The sequence below is a fragment of the Lichenostomus cassidix genome, chromosome 11 (assembly GCF_008360975.1).
Source record: "Lichenostomus cassidix isolate B80296 chromosome 11, HeHo_3.0, whole genome shotgun sequence".
Lineage (NCBI taxonomy): Eukaryota > Metazoa > Chordata > Aves > Passeriformes > Meliphagidae > Lichenostomus > Lichenostomus cassidix.
Window position 1 is genome coordinate 15703071 of NC_139492.1, and position 13687 is coordinate 15716757.

The 13687-nt window shown below is 39.5% G+C and overlaps 1 protein-coding gene across 6 annotated transcripts in view; it reads left to right on the forward strand.

Annotated features, from left to right (window-relative positions):
* Positions 1 to 13533, forward strand: part of DPY19L3 (dpy-19 like C-mannosyltransferase 3) — a 33423-nt gene extending 19890 nt beyond the window's left edge. For 5 of the 6 annotated variants that reach the window (XM_085071976.1, XM_085071972.1, XM_085071974.1 and 2 more), the window contains 4 exons: positions 2438 to 2520; positions 9087 to 9219; positions 9856 to 10014; positions 10613 to 13533. In XM_085071976.1, coding sequence (XP_084928102.1) covers positions 2438 to 2520; positions 9087 to 9219; positions 9856 to 10014; positions 10613 to 10774 — 537 coding nt within the window. In that variant the 3' untranslated portion in view covers positions 10775 to 13533. Of the gene's footprint in view, positions 1 to 2437; positions 2521 to 4565; positions 4661 to 9086; positions 9220 to 9855; positions 10015 to 10612 lie in introns of those variants that run through there. The other variant, XR_014854579.1, reaches the window with a different exon arrangement.
* Positions 13534 to 13687: the final 154 nt, after the last annotated feature.

The following is a 13687-nucleotide window of genomic DNA, read 5'->3' on the forward strand; positions in this document are numbered from 1 at the left end:
AGCCTCTTTTGAGGCACGTGGTTACTACAGCCCCAAATACATCATTTGAACAATAATTTATTGAGATGCATATGCTGCTACAATTCTGGCTTTCTTTCAGATTTCAGGTACAGGATGTTTTGAGACCTGTAAGGCATCTGTATTTCTGTTTACATGTGTTCTTCATTAATCCAGTGCAAACATCTGAAGTATCTCCGTGCATACTTTAGCTGTGCTGCAGATAACACAACACATACATAGTGCAGTACCAAGTGGTATTTATGTTTCATTTCTTACACTTTGTAGATACATTTAATCTTTATCTGTGTTCATTGTATTTTAACTTCACAATAATGCTCATCAGTTTGTGTTTATATGTCAGTAATTCCTGAATAAATTGTTGGTACTTAAGGTGAGCTCCCAAGCTTGAGCATTCTCATTCCTGGGTTTGCCAAATAATCTTGATTTCTCTTTTCTAGTAAACTATCCATTCCTATAATTTCTCCAACTCCATTTTTATCTTCATCATGGCCAAGTCCTTTTGCTCCAAACATGGACATTTATTTCAGTACATATTGCAACATATACCCATGATCTGAGCAGTCTTTGGCTATACTGAACAGCTAATTTAAGCAACTTGGCAAATTCTTTTCCTGAAGATTTTGACCCCAGAGACAAGCACTGTTACAAGCTGGAAACCTCTTTTACATTTCCCTCACTTTTCTGAACAATTTGTTACATCCCTGATAATGTTCCATCTGTTCTTTTTATCCTCTCCTGGTGTCACTGTACACTTTTTCCTCAATCTCACTTATACTTGATTTACAAGACAAAGTTCTGTCAGTGTTCCTGGTCCATATTTTTATGTGCTTCACTTTTTATTTCTTTTGTAATTCTCTTGTATTTGGAACTCCTGAAGTTCCTTAGTTTTCTCTTGGCTCTACTAATCAAATGTAGCATTACCTGGAAATGTTTCAATTCAGTAATAGCAAGCCCTGTGAACAGAATTTTCCTCCAGTGGAAACTGCTTGTTGTCAAAACTCGCAGTACTGTGATATAGTGACTTTAAAAACCTCTGCAGAGTGAATGTCACGAAATAGCTCCAGCACTCAGCAGGGAGCTGTGTCCCTGGATCCTCGGGAGGTTACAGGGCAGGTTGCACTGACTGAAAAGCAAAGCAGAGCCCATTGCTTCTGTCTCCAACCTGAAGGACTCCAAGCTCTCAGAATATTTAGCTATTCAGGGCAGTTAAGTAACAAAAAGAGGAAATTTTGATTCATTATGAGACTCCACGGTCTCATTCCACAACAGCTGAATTTACTAACCTCTGAGAGAGCTTCTGAAGAGCAGAAATACATCTGTTGTACTGCTGTACTTCCCAAAGCTTCCCCAGGGTTGTGATGCTGCCATGGCTCCATCTGGGACGTGCCAGGACTACTTGAACAAGTGTATCAAGTAAACAGTTAAACTAGTGAGTATCTTAATTGCCCCAATTATATCTCCTGCCCTCAGTCCTGCCATGTAATTACAGTTTTAGTGAAAGAATGCCTGTGTTTGCTAAAGGGCTCAGCAGCATCACATTCAAATTCCTTCTGAACTCCTGGATGAGTGTTATAGAAATGGGATGATTTATGGCTTTTTAGATTATCAGGTGGGTTTTCTTAGACCTTTTCCTGTAGCATTTCAATTTTCAAATGAGGAATTCTTATTATCTAAAAAGGCAGGTTTGGAATAGGTTTCACTATAAGATGAAATTTCCCAGTCTTATCCTCTGTAGCAAAGACTGATGCACAGCAATCTGTCATTAGCATTGTCATTATCTTCCTTAATTGCTCCCTTCTGCCCTAGAATATTCACTGGGCTAAACAATAAACCCTTAAATAAATCATTGTTCCCTTAGCTTTTTGGAGGGGAGGGTTAAGCTTTTCAGAATCAGCTTCCTTCTTTCTCATTGATTTATGTATTCTTTGTCTGCAGTAAATTTTGAGATGCTTTCTCCCTGATAGTCTAGTGGTAATTGTCATTCAGTCACAGTTTTATTTTTGCCTTCAGTGCTTCTCTTTTAATTCGGACTTCTGAAATACCATTAATGGCATCCAGAGCACATCTAGTGATCTTCACTTCTGATACAGATTTCTTACCTTTTATTTATTTATTTTACATTTCCTTTCCAAACTTAATGTTAATTCCTGGGGCCTTTCCTTGTCTTGTGATCATTGACAGTGGGCAGTTCTGGTCCTGCTGGCAGGAGCTACAGATCTCAAACTCTGGAACTCTGTTCATCCTGCAGTGACAACCACCTCTCCTTCCCAGGAAGGGTAGAGACACTTGTGCCTTGCAGTTTATCCAAGGGCTGGACAAGAACAGTTGCCAGCTAAGAGGAAGTAACACATTTCAGCATCCAGAACTTGTTTGGTTAATTCTGTCTTCAGGTTGTTCTATTTTGTTTCCATTTCAGTTCTGGCCAGGAATAATGGATGAACTATCAGAGCTGAGAGAATTCTATGACCCAGACACTGTGGAGCTGATGAACTGGATTAAGTAAGAGGATTTTTTCTCTATTTAAGTTAAATGCTATTTGTGTAGATCTAATGTTCTTAGTTATAGTGTTCTCCTTATTTGTCACAGCTCATCAGTGAACTCTGGTGACCCGTGGGGATAGTTAGGATAAAGGGGTTTTCAGGAGGTTGGATATGAGGAGCATGTCCAACCATAAGCATACATGGTTTTCCCAACCAAAAGAGGTAAATTTGGAGGTGTCAAGCTTCTCTCATCATATTGTAGCTACCTCTTTACATTAATAGACCTTTGCAGTGAAATAATTTTATTTCCCCCCTGAACCTAATGTCCCTCTTGACTCTATAATGTTAAAAATCTTGGATGTAGTGCTGGAAAATTTGTACTCTGCAGTCTGTTTCCCAGACTCTACAACTATCTAAATTGTTTATGCTTTTCAGAATTAATCCCAACATGTGTTCCAAACTGTAAGCAAAATATTCTTAATTGAATCTGAATTTGTCATAGCTAAGCATAGGTGTAAAGTTTTTCAGGAGTGTGAGATAATCATTCCAACCCCACCTCATCACTTCTGCTTTCTCACAGAGCATAGGAAGGTATTTTTTTAGGTGGAAACAGTTTGGAATACTTCATGTAGAAGATGCTGAGACAAAAGGCCAAGTAGGATGCTCTCTGGAGGGCTGTGAACTTAAGAGGTTCTCTATTAACATACAGTAACCATTAAAAACTTTCAGGTTAAGTTCTGAACAGGGAGATTTCAGGGACTTGTATTTATTTGCAACTCTGGCAATGATTTTTAGAAAGAGAAAATTGGTTTCATGTTAAGGAGGAAAACATTCTGAAAGTAAATCTGAATATACAACATTAAATATTGAACTGTTTGAAGTATTTCCTTGGAGTATTTCCTTCATATGCAATGAACTTCAGTGAAACCAGTAACCTAGCCTATTCTCCCCATAGCAACATATTTACACTCCATAATGTTGTATTTCTTTAATCCATAAACTAGAAGGAGTAATTTAGAAGTAAAATATATTACAAGCCTTCACTGACTTATTTTGAAAGCAGGCCATGATTTTTTCCATCATTTAGAATCTTTGCAGCCTTATTGACATGTTTTTGTGACTAATGTTTACCAGCCAGTTCCATTTAGCACTACTGTTTTATTAAAAGATGGTAAATGTCTGATAGTTCAGGTCTCCTGTGTGCAATATATGGAGTTACATATAGATTTATACATAAAATATGCATGTGGAGTTATTCCCAGCCATGAACTGGATTTGACTGGCTCCAATGAGAGTAATTTTTCATGTGTTCTTAGTGCTGAGAATGCTAAACTGGTGCTTGTCATCTCTTCATTTCAAGTCATGACAGACAATTACAGAAGGGCATTTTTTTACTTAGAATTTATTGTATTTAGAAATATTATTCCCGTAAAGAAGAGTTAATTATCTGTGCTTTAAGTACCAGTCAACAAAATTTATGGTAAGTTTCTCAAAGTGGGACAGATTTCCTTAAGTTTTGATGTCTAAGAGAACTCTTTTACTATACTAACACTTGATAGTTGTGCTGTAGTTAATGACCTGTCAAGGCTGGTGTCAGGAACTAATCATTCATTATTAAAACTCAGTAGGAAAAGCTCTAATTTGTCATGTATAGCAGTGAATTAGGAATAACTCATCTGTCTTGCAATCTCTCCACAACAAGAAAACCGCACTGTCTGCTTAGCTCTAAATGCATATTAACTTGTCCAAATATACAATCTGAATAATGGCCAACTATTAGTCTGTCCCCTGTGAAGTGTCTGTTCTTACCCTTCCCCTCTCTAAAACTGCCACAGCATTTTCAGGAAGACCTACTGGTTTGTATCTGTACAATTGCAGAGCACAATTTTTTACGTAATGATCTTGCACATCCCAGTCTTCTGCTTTTTTTCCTACCCACCACCTCATTTTGTTAGCTTTTTTAAAACAAAAAAGTCAAGAAGCCAATGCTCCAGGGATAGTTCACAGCTCTGTTCCCAGCTGGGAGGTACATTAAAATTCTTAGTTTTGGTCTTTCTCCCTAAGACAACAGGAACATCATGCTCATTTGTGAGATGGGGAAGAATATCAGTAGAATGAGCAAATCAATAGCGTGAACTTCCCTACTCTGTTTACTTCTGGTAAGTGTTAAAGAAGCAATGTCTTCTGCCTTTAAAGGGGAAATCTGTCTAGAATTGTGGAATATTTCAATAGCAGTTGCAAAACTCACAGAAGAGGTCCTTAGAAATCTTGGGCAACAGCCAATACAATGGAAAAGTTAACTGAGACTGAGATTTGGCAGAGCATTGTTGGATGTCAGCTGTACCCGAACCAGCTGTGGGGGCAAGCAGGCAAATTTGGATATTAGTGGAAACCCCACAAATTTCCAAAAAGCTCCTATGGTTATGCAAATGAAATACCTGTGTTTCAATGGTGGTTCCTTCATTTAGTAATTTATAATAATTAATATTAATGGCTATGTTTTAATTTCAAGCCAGGTTTAAATTTTAACCCTTCTCTATTATTTACATGTTTGATTTTTAAGGGTAATGACACTGAAATCAACACATGTTCCAGACTTTAAAGGCAACATTACACTTTTTCTTTTTTTTTTTTTATTATTGTTCTTTAATTCTTGGGCTTTTGTCAGATGGACTGGTCAGTAAATTTCAGGCATTAACTTGAGAGTGCCTGAGAAGTAGGTTTATACCAACCAACTCCTCTATGTGAGCAAAATCTGCATGCATAAAATTGAGGCTGGGACTTACAAAAGCGCATCTTGTTGCTCTTTCTTTGTGGCTGTCGTTATCCATTTTTGCAATTTTCAGTCTTTCCAAACCAGAGGGAAAAAAAAGAACCATGACAGTGTGACTGAATATGCTTTACTGCCTAGCATCTGCAGCTAAACCTGTGATATTTTAATATTGCATTCTGCAAATAAAAAGATTTTCTTTTAAAGAAAAAGAAAAATCTATCATGGCATATTCCTCAGAATCTCCTTTCCTCAAATCCTTCTGCTTTGTAGATTCATACCATACTTAGGCACTAGTAAAGGAATAATCTGAGACTTGTCAGATTTTATGGTTTTGAAAGCCAGCTATAGAGTTCAGCTGTGGAGGACTTTTACTAGAAATAGCCATTCTATTTCTATGATGTAACTGTAATTGCAAAGTTGGCCGTTTCTTCCTTAGTGCTTCCTTAAAACCAGCTCAGAATAATTCTTTAGCAGTTTAAGAGAAGGAATTACTACCACTTTCAGAGTCTGTGCAAGAACTTCCTGTAAAACCCTTTTATTTTTAATGAGTTATTCTTTAGTATTTATATGATTCTCTAAATTCTTAAGTGTAAGGTAAAGAAAAGGTTCCTACACTATAATATAGTGCTTAGTCTACCCATTAGCTCAGCTGTAATTAACTTGTTGAAAGCTTAGAGCTTCAAAAATAAATGAGATTATTTGTTCAAAATGCCATCAGGTCTGCTTGGAATGGCATTTAAATTATATAATGTAAATCAGTTTGACCTGTAAGTCCTTGTCATTATTTAGTGACATTTCCTAGAGAATAAATTGTTTGCAGGTTGGGCAGTGTGGTATGGAGCTTGGCAGAGAGCTATAAAAACAAATTATCCTTTCATTTTATACATCATTTGCTCAGACAGTTGTAAAAATTGCTCCATTTTTGTGTAATAGAGAAGTGTCAGTCAGTGGTTTGCAGCACAAGAGATGCTCTGGGTGCAAAGCACTGCAGGTAGTGCCTGGGCAGGAGCATCCCTGGGATGCAGAAATCATCCTGGCCCTGGGAATGCTCCTTGGAGCTTGTGCCTCTCCAGCACTCAGCAGCAGCCACCCACAAGAGCTCCTGGAAAGGAACTGGAAAGGGCAGACACTGTTGGGGTTCTGTCACCTCCCTGGTGTCACCTCCCAGCTCTCTGCCCAGAGCACTGAAAGGCAGTGCTTGTGCTCCTGGCACTGCCAGTGGTGTACAGGAAAAGAGGTTTCCAGTAGCTCCTGCTGGCCTGGGAACATCTGAGCTGGCCCAGTAAAATATGGACAGTGACATGTTCAAAGCAGTATAATTTCCTAGGACTTAAAACCTGTAAATATGAGTATCAGGGAAATGTCTGCCTTCACCTGGAACATTGGATTTTAAGCTCCACCCAGGACCAAAGCACTTAAGGTGGTTGTTTGAAAAGCAAGCGACAGTCACTAGATTGTCTTCAAGGGACAGGGAGAGGAGGAAGTGATGGCAAAAGTCTTTGTATCTGGTAAAGAATGCACTCTATTGCACCCCTTCTGGGCAGGAGTGAATGCCTTTGGAAAGGGGAGGGATGGACCCCTGAATGTTCTGCCTGATCCATCTTCTGAGGGCAGACTCGCTGGGGGCTGCAGCTCCCATCTTTGCTCCGTGGGACCAGGGACAGGACCCAGGGAACAGCTGGAGATCAGGAGAAGGTTCTTCCCCCAGAGGGTGCTGGGCACTGCCCAGGCTCCCCAGGGAATGGGCACAGCCTGAGGCTGCCAGAGCTCCAGGAGTGTTTGGACAAGGCTTTCAGAGATGCACAGGGTGGGATTGTTGGGGTGTCTGTGCAGGGCCTGGAATTGCACAGGATGAGCCCTGTGGGTCCCTTACAACTCAGTGTGTTCTGTGATTCTACATCTTTAATAAGCGTTTCTACCAGTAGGTTATATAGGCATATCTATATAGGATGCTGATAGGGCACTATGACCATTTCCTTTAGCTTTCTTTTTAAAGAAAAGAGGCTGCAGGCTGGTTTGGCTTTTTGTTTGCTTTTTTCTTGTAGTTTTGGCTTTGGTACTTGTTGGGAGGGGCTGTGTGAGTGGGTTTAAGAAAGTTTGAGTCTGCTACAGAGCCCATTACAATGGAAATCTGCAATCAGAAGAGCAGGGTTGCCTTGGTAAGGCCAGTCAGGTTTTAAAATTTGAACTAATCTTGAACAAGCACAGAAACCTACTTATCACAGTAGAAGTTGCCTGGCCCAGGCACAAACAGAAATATGTTGAAGATGCTTTAAGAATCATCATTTTTATTTGGGTGTCTAAGCTCTCCCCTGTCCCTCTGTGAGCCCAGCCCATGTCCTTTGCAGCTTAGCCCTACAGACTTGTGCTTTCCTGCAGCTCCAGGGATGAGTCCTGGCTGACAACCTGTCAGGGCCATTCCATTTGCATAGTGCTAAATTCTAACAGGAATTAATTTCTTTTAATGGAACGTATACTCCATGACACTTGTGGCTTTGAATATTTTAGGTAATAAATAATTTCTTAAGAGATTAAGTATTTTCAGACTCTGAAATGAAACTGGTTTTATAAAGTGCTGAAGAACTAGTCTATCAGTAAAGTTAAACTGGCCTATTAAAAATACTATCTCTGGTCTTCCTAGATGAGATTAATGTACCACTGTAAGAATTTTTAGGAAGGGTTTGTAAGTATTAATTCATTTGCTAAGCATAATCTCTGGAAAGGCGATAGTAAAATTTAATACTTGTCTCTCAACATTTTCAAGCTGATCATGGAGCTTAAAGATGACTGACTGTGTAGCTGCAGTTTCCAAAGGCTCCCTAAAGTGCACCCCAAAGTGTCACAGTTACTGGAGTGCTTTAGTGCATGCATGGGGATGTCAGGCACCTATTCCCATTTTAATTTCATTTTAGTTGATTTAATGTGTGCTGCTTTCTGTTGTTTTAGTCCTCGTAGCCCCTTCCATGGTTACGTACTTACTAAGCACTAGAAAACACTTCACTATACTATGGCCAGTTTTAATAAGCTTAATTATAGGAGTGTCTATTGCCTGGCACTTTTACTCTTTCCTTTTGCTCGGTTCTTCTGTTGTGTCTTTAGGAATATATTAGATTGTAAACTTGCTGGGGGGAAGATGAGCAAAAATATTTTTTTCATTATGGGTATTTGAGTAATCCTGAGATACCAGAACTGCTATTTGGAATTTCCAAGGTTACAATAACAATAAGTGACAGCATTTCTATCTGGTGTCTTCTGCATCCCCCTGCCCCAGATTTTGCAACTGGGGTGTCTTTTTTCATAGTTTCTCTCCCACAGTTGTCAGAATAGGAAGATTCATGTTTCATGGAACAAAGTTTTCATTCCAAGTGAATGGTGAATGCCAGGACAGGAACAGAAGGTTTTACCATTCAGATTAACTAATTCATTTTAAATAAAATACCTTATATATCAGACACAAACCTAAGTCACAATGAGTTTCTTGAAATATTAACAGAGCATAGAAACCTATAAATATTCAGAGGCTTTATGAATCTGAGAAATATATGAAATATAGAAATAGTTTGAAATTGTCAGGATCATGTTTTCTTTAAATTTCCTCATAGTGCTTAGTGAATTTTTTATTTGCAGTTGATTATTATCATAATTTATCCACTTGGCATTTGAAGAAAACACAGTTGCTTGAACAGTTTGCTCCCTGAATAGAGGAGAGGCAGAAAAATACTTTTGCAGTCTTTTTTTTCCTTCTGATCTGTCACAAGCATTGCAAAAATACCCCTGCAGAGACTTCCTCAGACATACCAATGTTTGTTTAGGTCAAACACTCCAAACACAGCAGTGTTTGCTGGGAGCATGCAGCTGTTGGCAGGAGTCAAACTCTGCACTGGACGGACCCTAACCAACCATCCCCACTATGAGGATAAGCATCTGAGGGAGAGAACAAAGCAGGTAAGAGACTTCTGATTGTTTAAAGTGATTCTTGCCCATGTCAGTGGTCTCACTCCAGAAAACAAATGTCCTTCTAATGGCACATTGCAAAAGGCATCATGTGCTTTACTCATGGAGTAACTGACTGTCACACAGGCCCAGGATTTAACTGCTTTGGGATCTCCTGATTCTGGCAGCTAGTGTGTGCCTGGGTACCCAGCTAGTCCCAAGGGCACTGGTTTGGCCACTGTGCCATCAGTAGGTCCCACCTGGGCTGTTAAACCCACGAGGAGCATTTCCTGATACTCCCTTCAGTTCCCAGACCAGCACACAGCATTTTGTACAGAAACCACCCTGAGAAACTGCACATGGAGCTGGGGAGACTGTTTTCATCTACCCTTTCCTGTTCTTGAGCCATTCCCAAAGCCTGACAGCATGACCCAGCGTTGTGTAGCCAACAGCATCAGAGCCATAACACACAACTGCGTGTGGCTTATTATTTTACTGAATAAAGCATTTAAATTGTTTTTATACTATTGCATTCACATGGTTTCTCAGTCTCAGTTCTTTGTCTGGCTCAAGATAGGAGTCATGACAGAGCAAACACAGCAATAGTGGTGATGTGGTGTGTTAGAGCTTAGTTTGCTTGTTCCCCAGATTTACCAGATCTATGCCAAGCGATCTCCCAGTGATGTGTATGGGATCCTGAGGTCCTTTGGCACTGACTACGTGATCCTGGAGGACAGCATTTGCTATGAGAGGAGGCACAGCAGAGGCTGCCGCCTGCGGGACCTGCTGGATGTAGCCAATGGCCATGTGAGTGGTACAGACAAAACACTGGGAGAAAAATACATTTTGCTTGACTTCGCTCTGAAATCCAGTCATCATTTGAGGTAGCTTAGCATATGTGCACTATGGGAAGGAAAATCTACTGGAGCTTTTAATTGTTCTCAAAATGGCCAAATTAATACTGCTTGCTTTTAAGGTATTTGAGAATAAAAAAAGGGGGGATTGAGCCAGGGCAGGATAAGTAATCACTTCCTGATGAGCTCCAGGTTAGCAGCAGACAAGCAGAGTTCCGTCCCAGATGTAAATCACCAGACATTCAGTTCCCTCAGGAGCAGCATGGTTCTGTTACTGCTCTGTGTCAGGGGAGTTCTCAGGCATTTCTGGGGCTGAGGTGGAGCCAGAATGGACTGCATAAACAGATATGGACCTCTGAAAAAGCAGCTTTATCCATTTAGAGACAATACTATAAGCTTTGCTGTTCTCTTCCTCCCACTTGTTTCATACTTGAACAAAGCTGGCCAGCCTGACCCAGTGAATGAATTGTCGAGGTTGTTTTGAACTTGTTATTGCCTGTACCTGTGAATTGGCTAAAGATATTTCACACATCTGTTCCATTTCATTGCAGATCATGGATGGTTTGGGAGAGAATGAACCTGATTTGAAACCTTCGCTGTATCCTCGCTTCTGTGAGGAAATCAAAAAAAACCTTCCTTCTTACACCATGCACTTCACCAGGGTGTTTCAAAACAAAACATTCCATGTTTACAGACTTGCCAAGCATAAATAACGTTTCCAACCATGGCTTCAAGTTCAGTAGTCACTGCTAGGACCCACATTAAGAAATGCAGATGAAGTTTACAAATAGGTTATTTGTAAGACATTTTACACCGACGATTTCTTGTTTAATTACTGTGGTTTTTTGGTTTTTTAGACAGTTTAGTTTTGATAACATTCTTGATGTTGCCAAAATTTTCATAGATTCATAAATAATGCTAGCAGGGACCATTTCAATTATGAATTCTGACCCTCTGAATACTTAGATTATAATTGTTTTCCAGTTTTAACTGATTGGAAGACAGACAAAGGCCGCAGCCTGCAGGAGCGCTGCTGAGTGCCAGCCTGTCAATCTGCTCAGCAGTTCACATTTTTCCTCTCAAATGATAGAAATTCAGTGAAAGCAGCCCAGCTACTCCTGCCCTGAATAAGCATGACCTTTGTGAATCCTGAAAACAGTCACAAAAGGAAGGTTTGTCTTACAGTCTGATCCTTTTTGACAGATCCTTGTGCTCTTTCAGTGCCTCTTTTTTGAATTCTTCGGGAATGTATGCAGATATGAGTTTCCAATTTTGTGAGTGTGATTGCAGAACTAGTGAGTGCGGATTAAGCAAACAGTTTTGAAGAAAAAGACTTAAATCTTTGGTCCAGCATTTTTAGTTATCAGAAACAAACTGGTTTATAACATTAAGTGTTTAATGATGGAGTGTTATGTATTTCTAGTGAGAAAAAAGGCTGGAGCATGCTTGATACATGTTGCATGTTTGTATCCTCGTAAAATGCTCAGAACAAACAAAAATCCAAATTTCTCAGTTTGGATTCTCACAACACTTTTCTGTATATACTTTCTGAACTACAGGGGATCCTTTTTCTCCCATGTGAATACCACTAGGATAAGAAAATTGAACAAAAGAAAAACTCATCTCTAAATCAGCAGGAAACTTCAGTATTTCAAATACGTTCAGGTAGTAGAGCTTTGCTTTGTATTATTTCAGACACAAAGCTCTGTATTTTAGCACAAAATCATTGTGTCCTTGTTCTTTATCTTAAAACAGACTACCAGTATTTTAAAATGACATGGAAGATTAAGGGAAACCAGACCTCAATGCTGAGAATTTTGTGATTTCTTTGTACCTTTTGTCTTTTTACTAGCCAGAACTTTGTGAATTGTATTGGATTTCTAAATGTTATGAAGGTACCACATGGCTTTTGCTGTGGTTTTAGCACTGCTTTGGTTTTAGATTTAAATTAGAAATCAAATCTGGAAGTCTCACAGCACTCTCCATCTTGAATTAGACATCCACTAGGATCATTTGTTTCTTATGAAAAACAGAATTGTAATAATTAAGTGCCTCTAGGCCCAGGTTGAATTCACATTTAAGAACCTCTAAGAGTGTTTGTGGCCTGTGCAAATAACTCAGTTATAGTAATTACCACTGCAATTAATTTCTAATGATGGGAAACTTAAAGTGCTACAGATAGCAAACTCCACATTTAATTTAATCAAGATGTGTAATGAGATTAGCTGTCACAACTGAGCTGGGCTCCAATTCCAGATGATTTAAGTGTTTTCCCTTTCAGTTGTACCAAGGTAAATTACTGAAGAGATGGAGATGGTTATGTCACATGCTCAAACAATTTTATATTCAGTAAATACTCATTAAACAATGTTCAACATCCTTCTGCCTTTCTCTGTGGCACAGAAGGCTGTGCTGCAGCCAGGCTGTGTTAAATCACACACTGACAGGAGCTGGGTTGTTACACTGAGCAGCTGAAACTCCTGAGTAATTCCTAGCCTGTATCCTTTAATGAGGTTGGAGACCACTGCAGTTTAACATAATACCATAATAAAACATTTTAATCAGTATTAAAACTTTAATTAGGCCTGTAATGATGCATGGTGGTTCTTGCTGCAAGCCTGGGTCAGTGAATCCCTCAGTGAGTACCTTCAGTAATTGAAAACAAGCACACAAAAGGTAAAGTATGTCTGGGCTGTGTGGTTTGTTCTAGAATGCATTTGGATCTTTCTGGAAAGGTGCATCAACTTTCCTTTGATGGAGGGGAGGGATTTGCAGGCCCAGTGATACCCTGTTGTCTTCAGAATTTACTTGTAGGTAACAGCTGAGACTAAGAAATCCTGACTGGAACAGTAATTACTTTTAAACGGACTTGCTTCAAAAATGCAATCTCTAATATTGCCAAAGGAGAAATTTAACGTTTTCGTAGACACTACCAAGTGCAGCCTGGTTTGTTTGGGGTTTTTTGACCAGAAAGATGTACTATGAGAGATTATCAGGCAGGTTTAACACTAAGGGATATTGCAGGGACTGGAGTGCAGCCTTCAGACACCAATCTGCTCAAAACAGTAAATCCAAGTGCCCAGGGACAAAAGCAGTTCCCAGCTGGGAGGGGCTGGGGCAGAAGGGCTGCACCTCCCATTCCCGAGGTTCTGAGTCTTACTGATAACCAGCAGAGGGAATGGCAGGGACAGGACTCCTCATGTGTGTTCTTTGGTGTCCACAAGGATTTTTGTGCTGGATGTGGTCAGTGGGATTGTGGTATAAATTACTTTGTTTAGATTGCAGAGACAAAACGCTATCAAGGAGCCAGAACGTTTCTAGGGGAGAAAAGCCTTTGAGTTCCATAAGTGTATTTTCATTTCTTGTTTCAGTGTTCTGCTGGTGGGATCTAACATAGTTATTTTATAATATGTTGTTGTAAAGAGATGTAATGACTATTGTATACTAAATAAATTGTGTAATTTGAAAATCACCTTTTTTTGCTTGTTTTTATGTTGCAATGGGGTTGAGAAAGGCCCGATTAGGGAATCAGCTTTGTTTCAGTCCATATGGAAGAAAGCAGGAAGTTTGACTTCTCAAGCTGATTATATTGTGTATATATCACTGATTTTTGGAATCACCTTTGT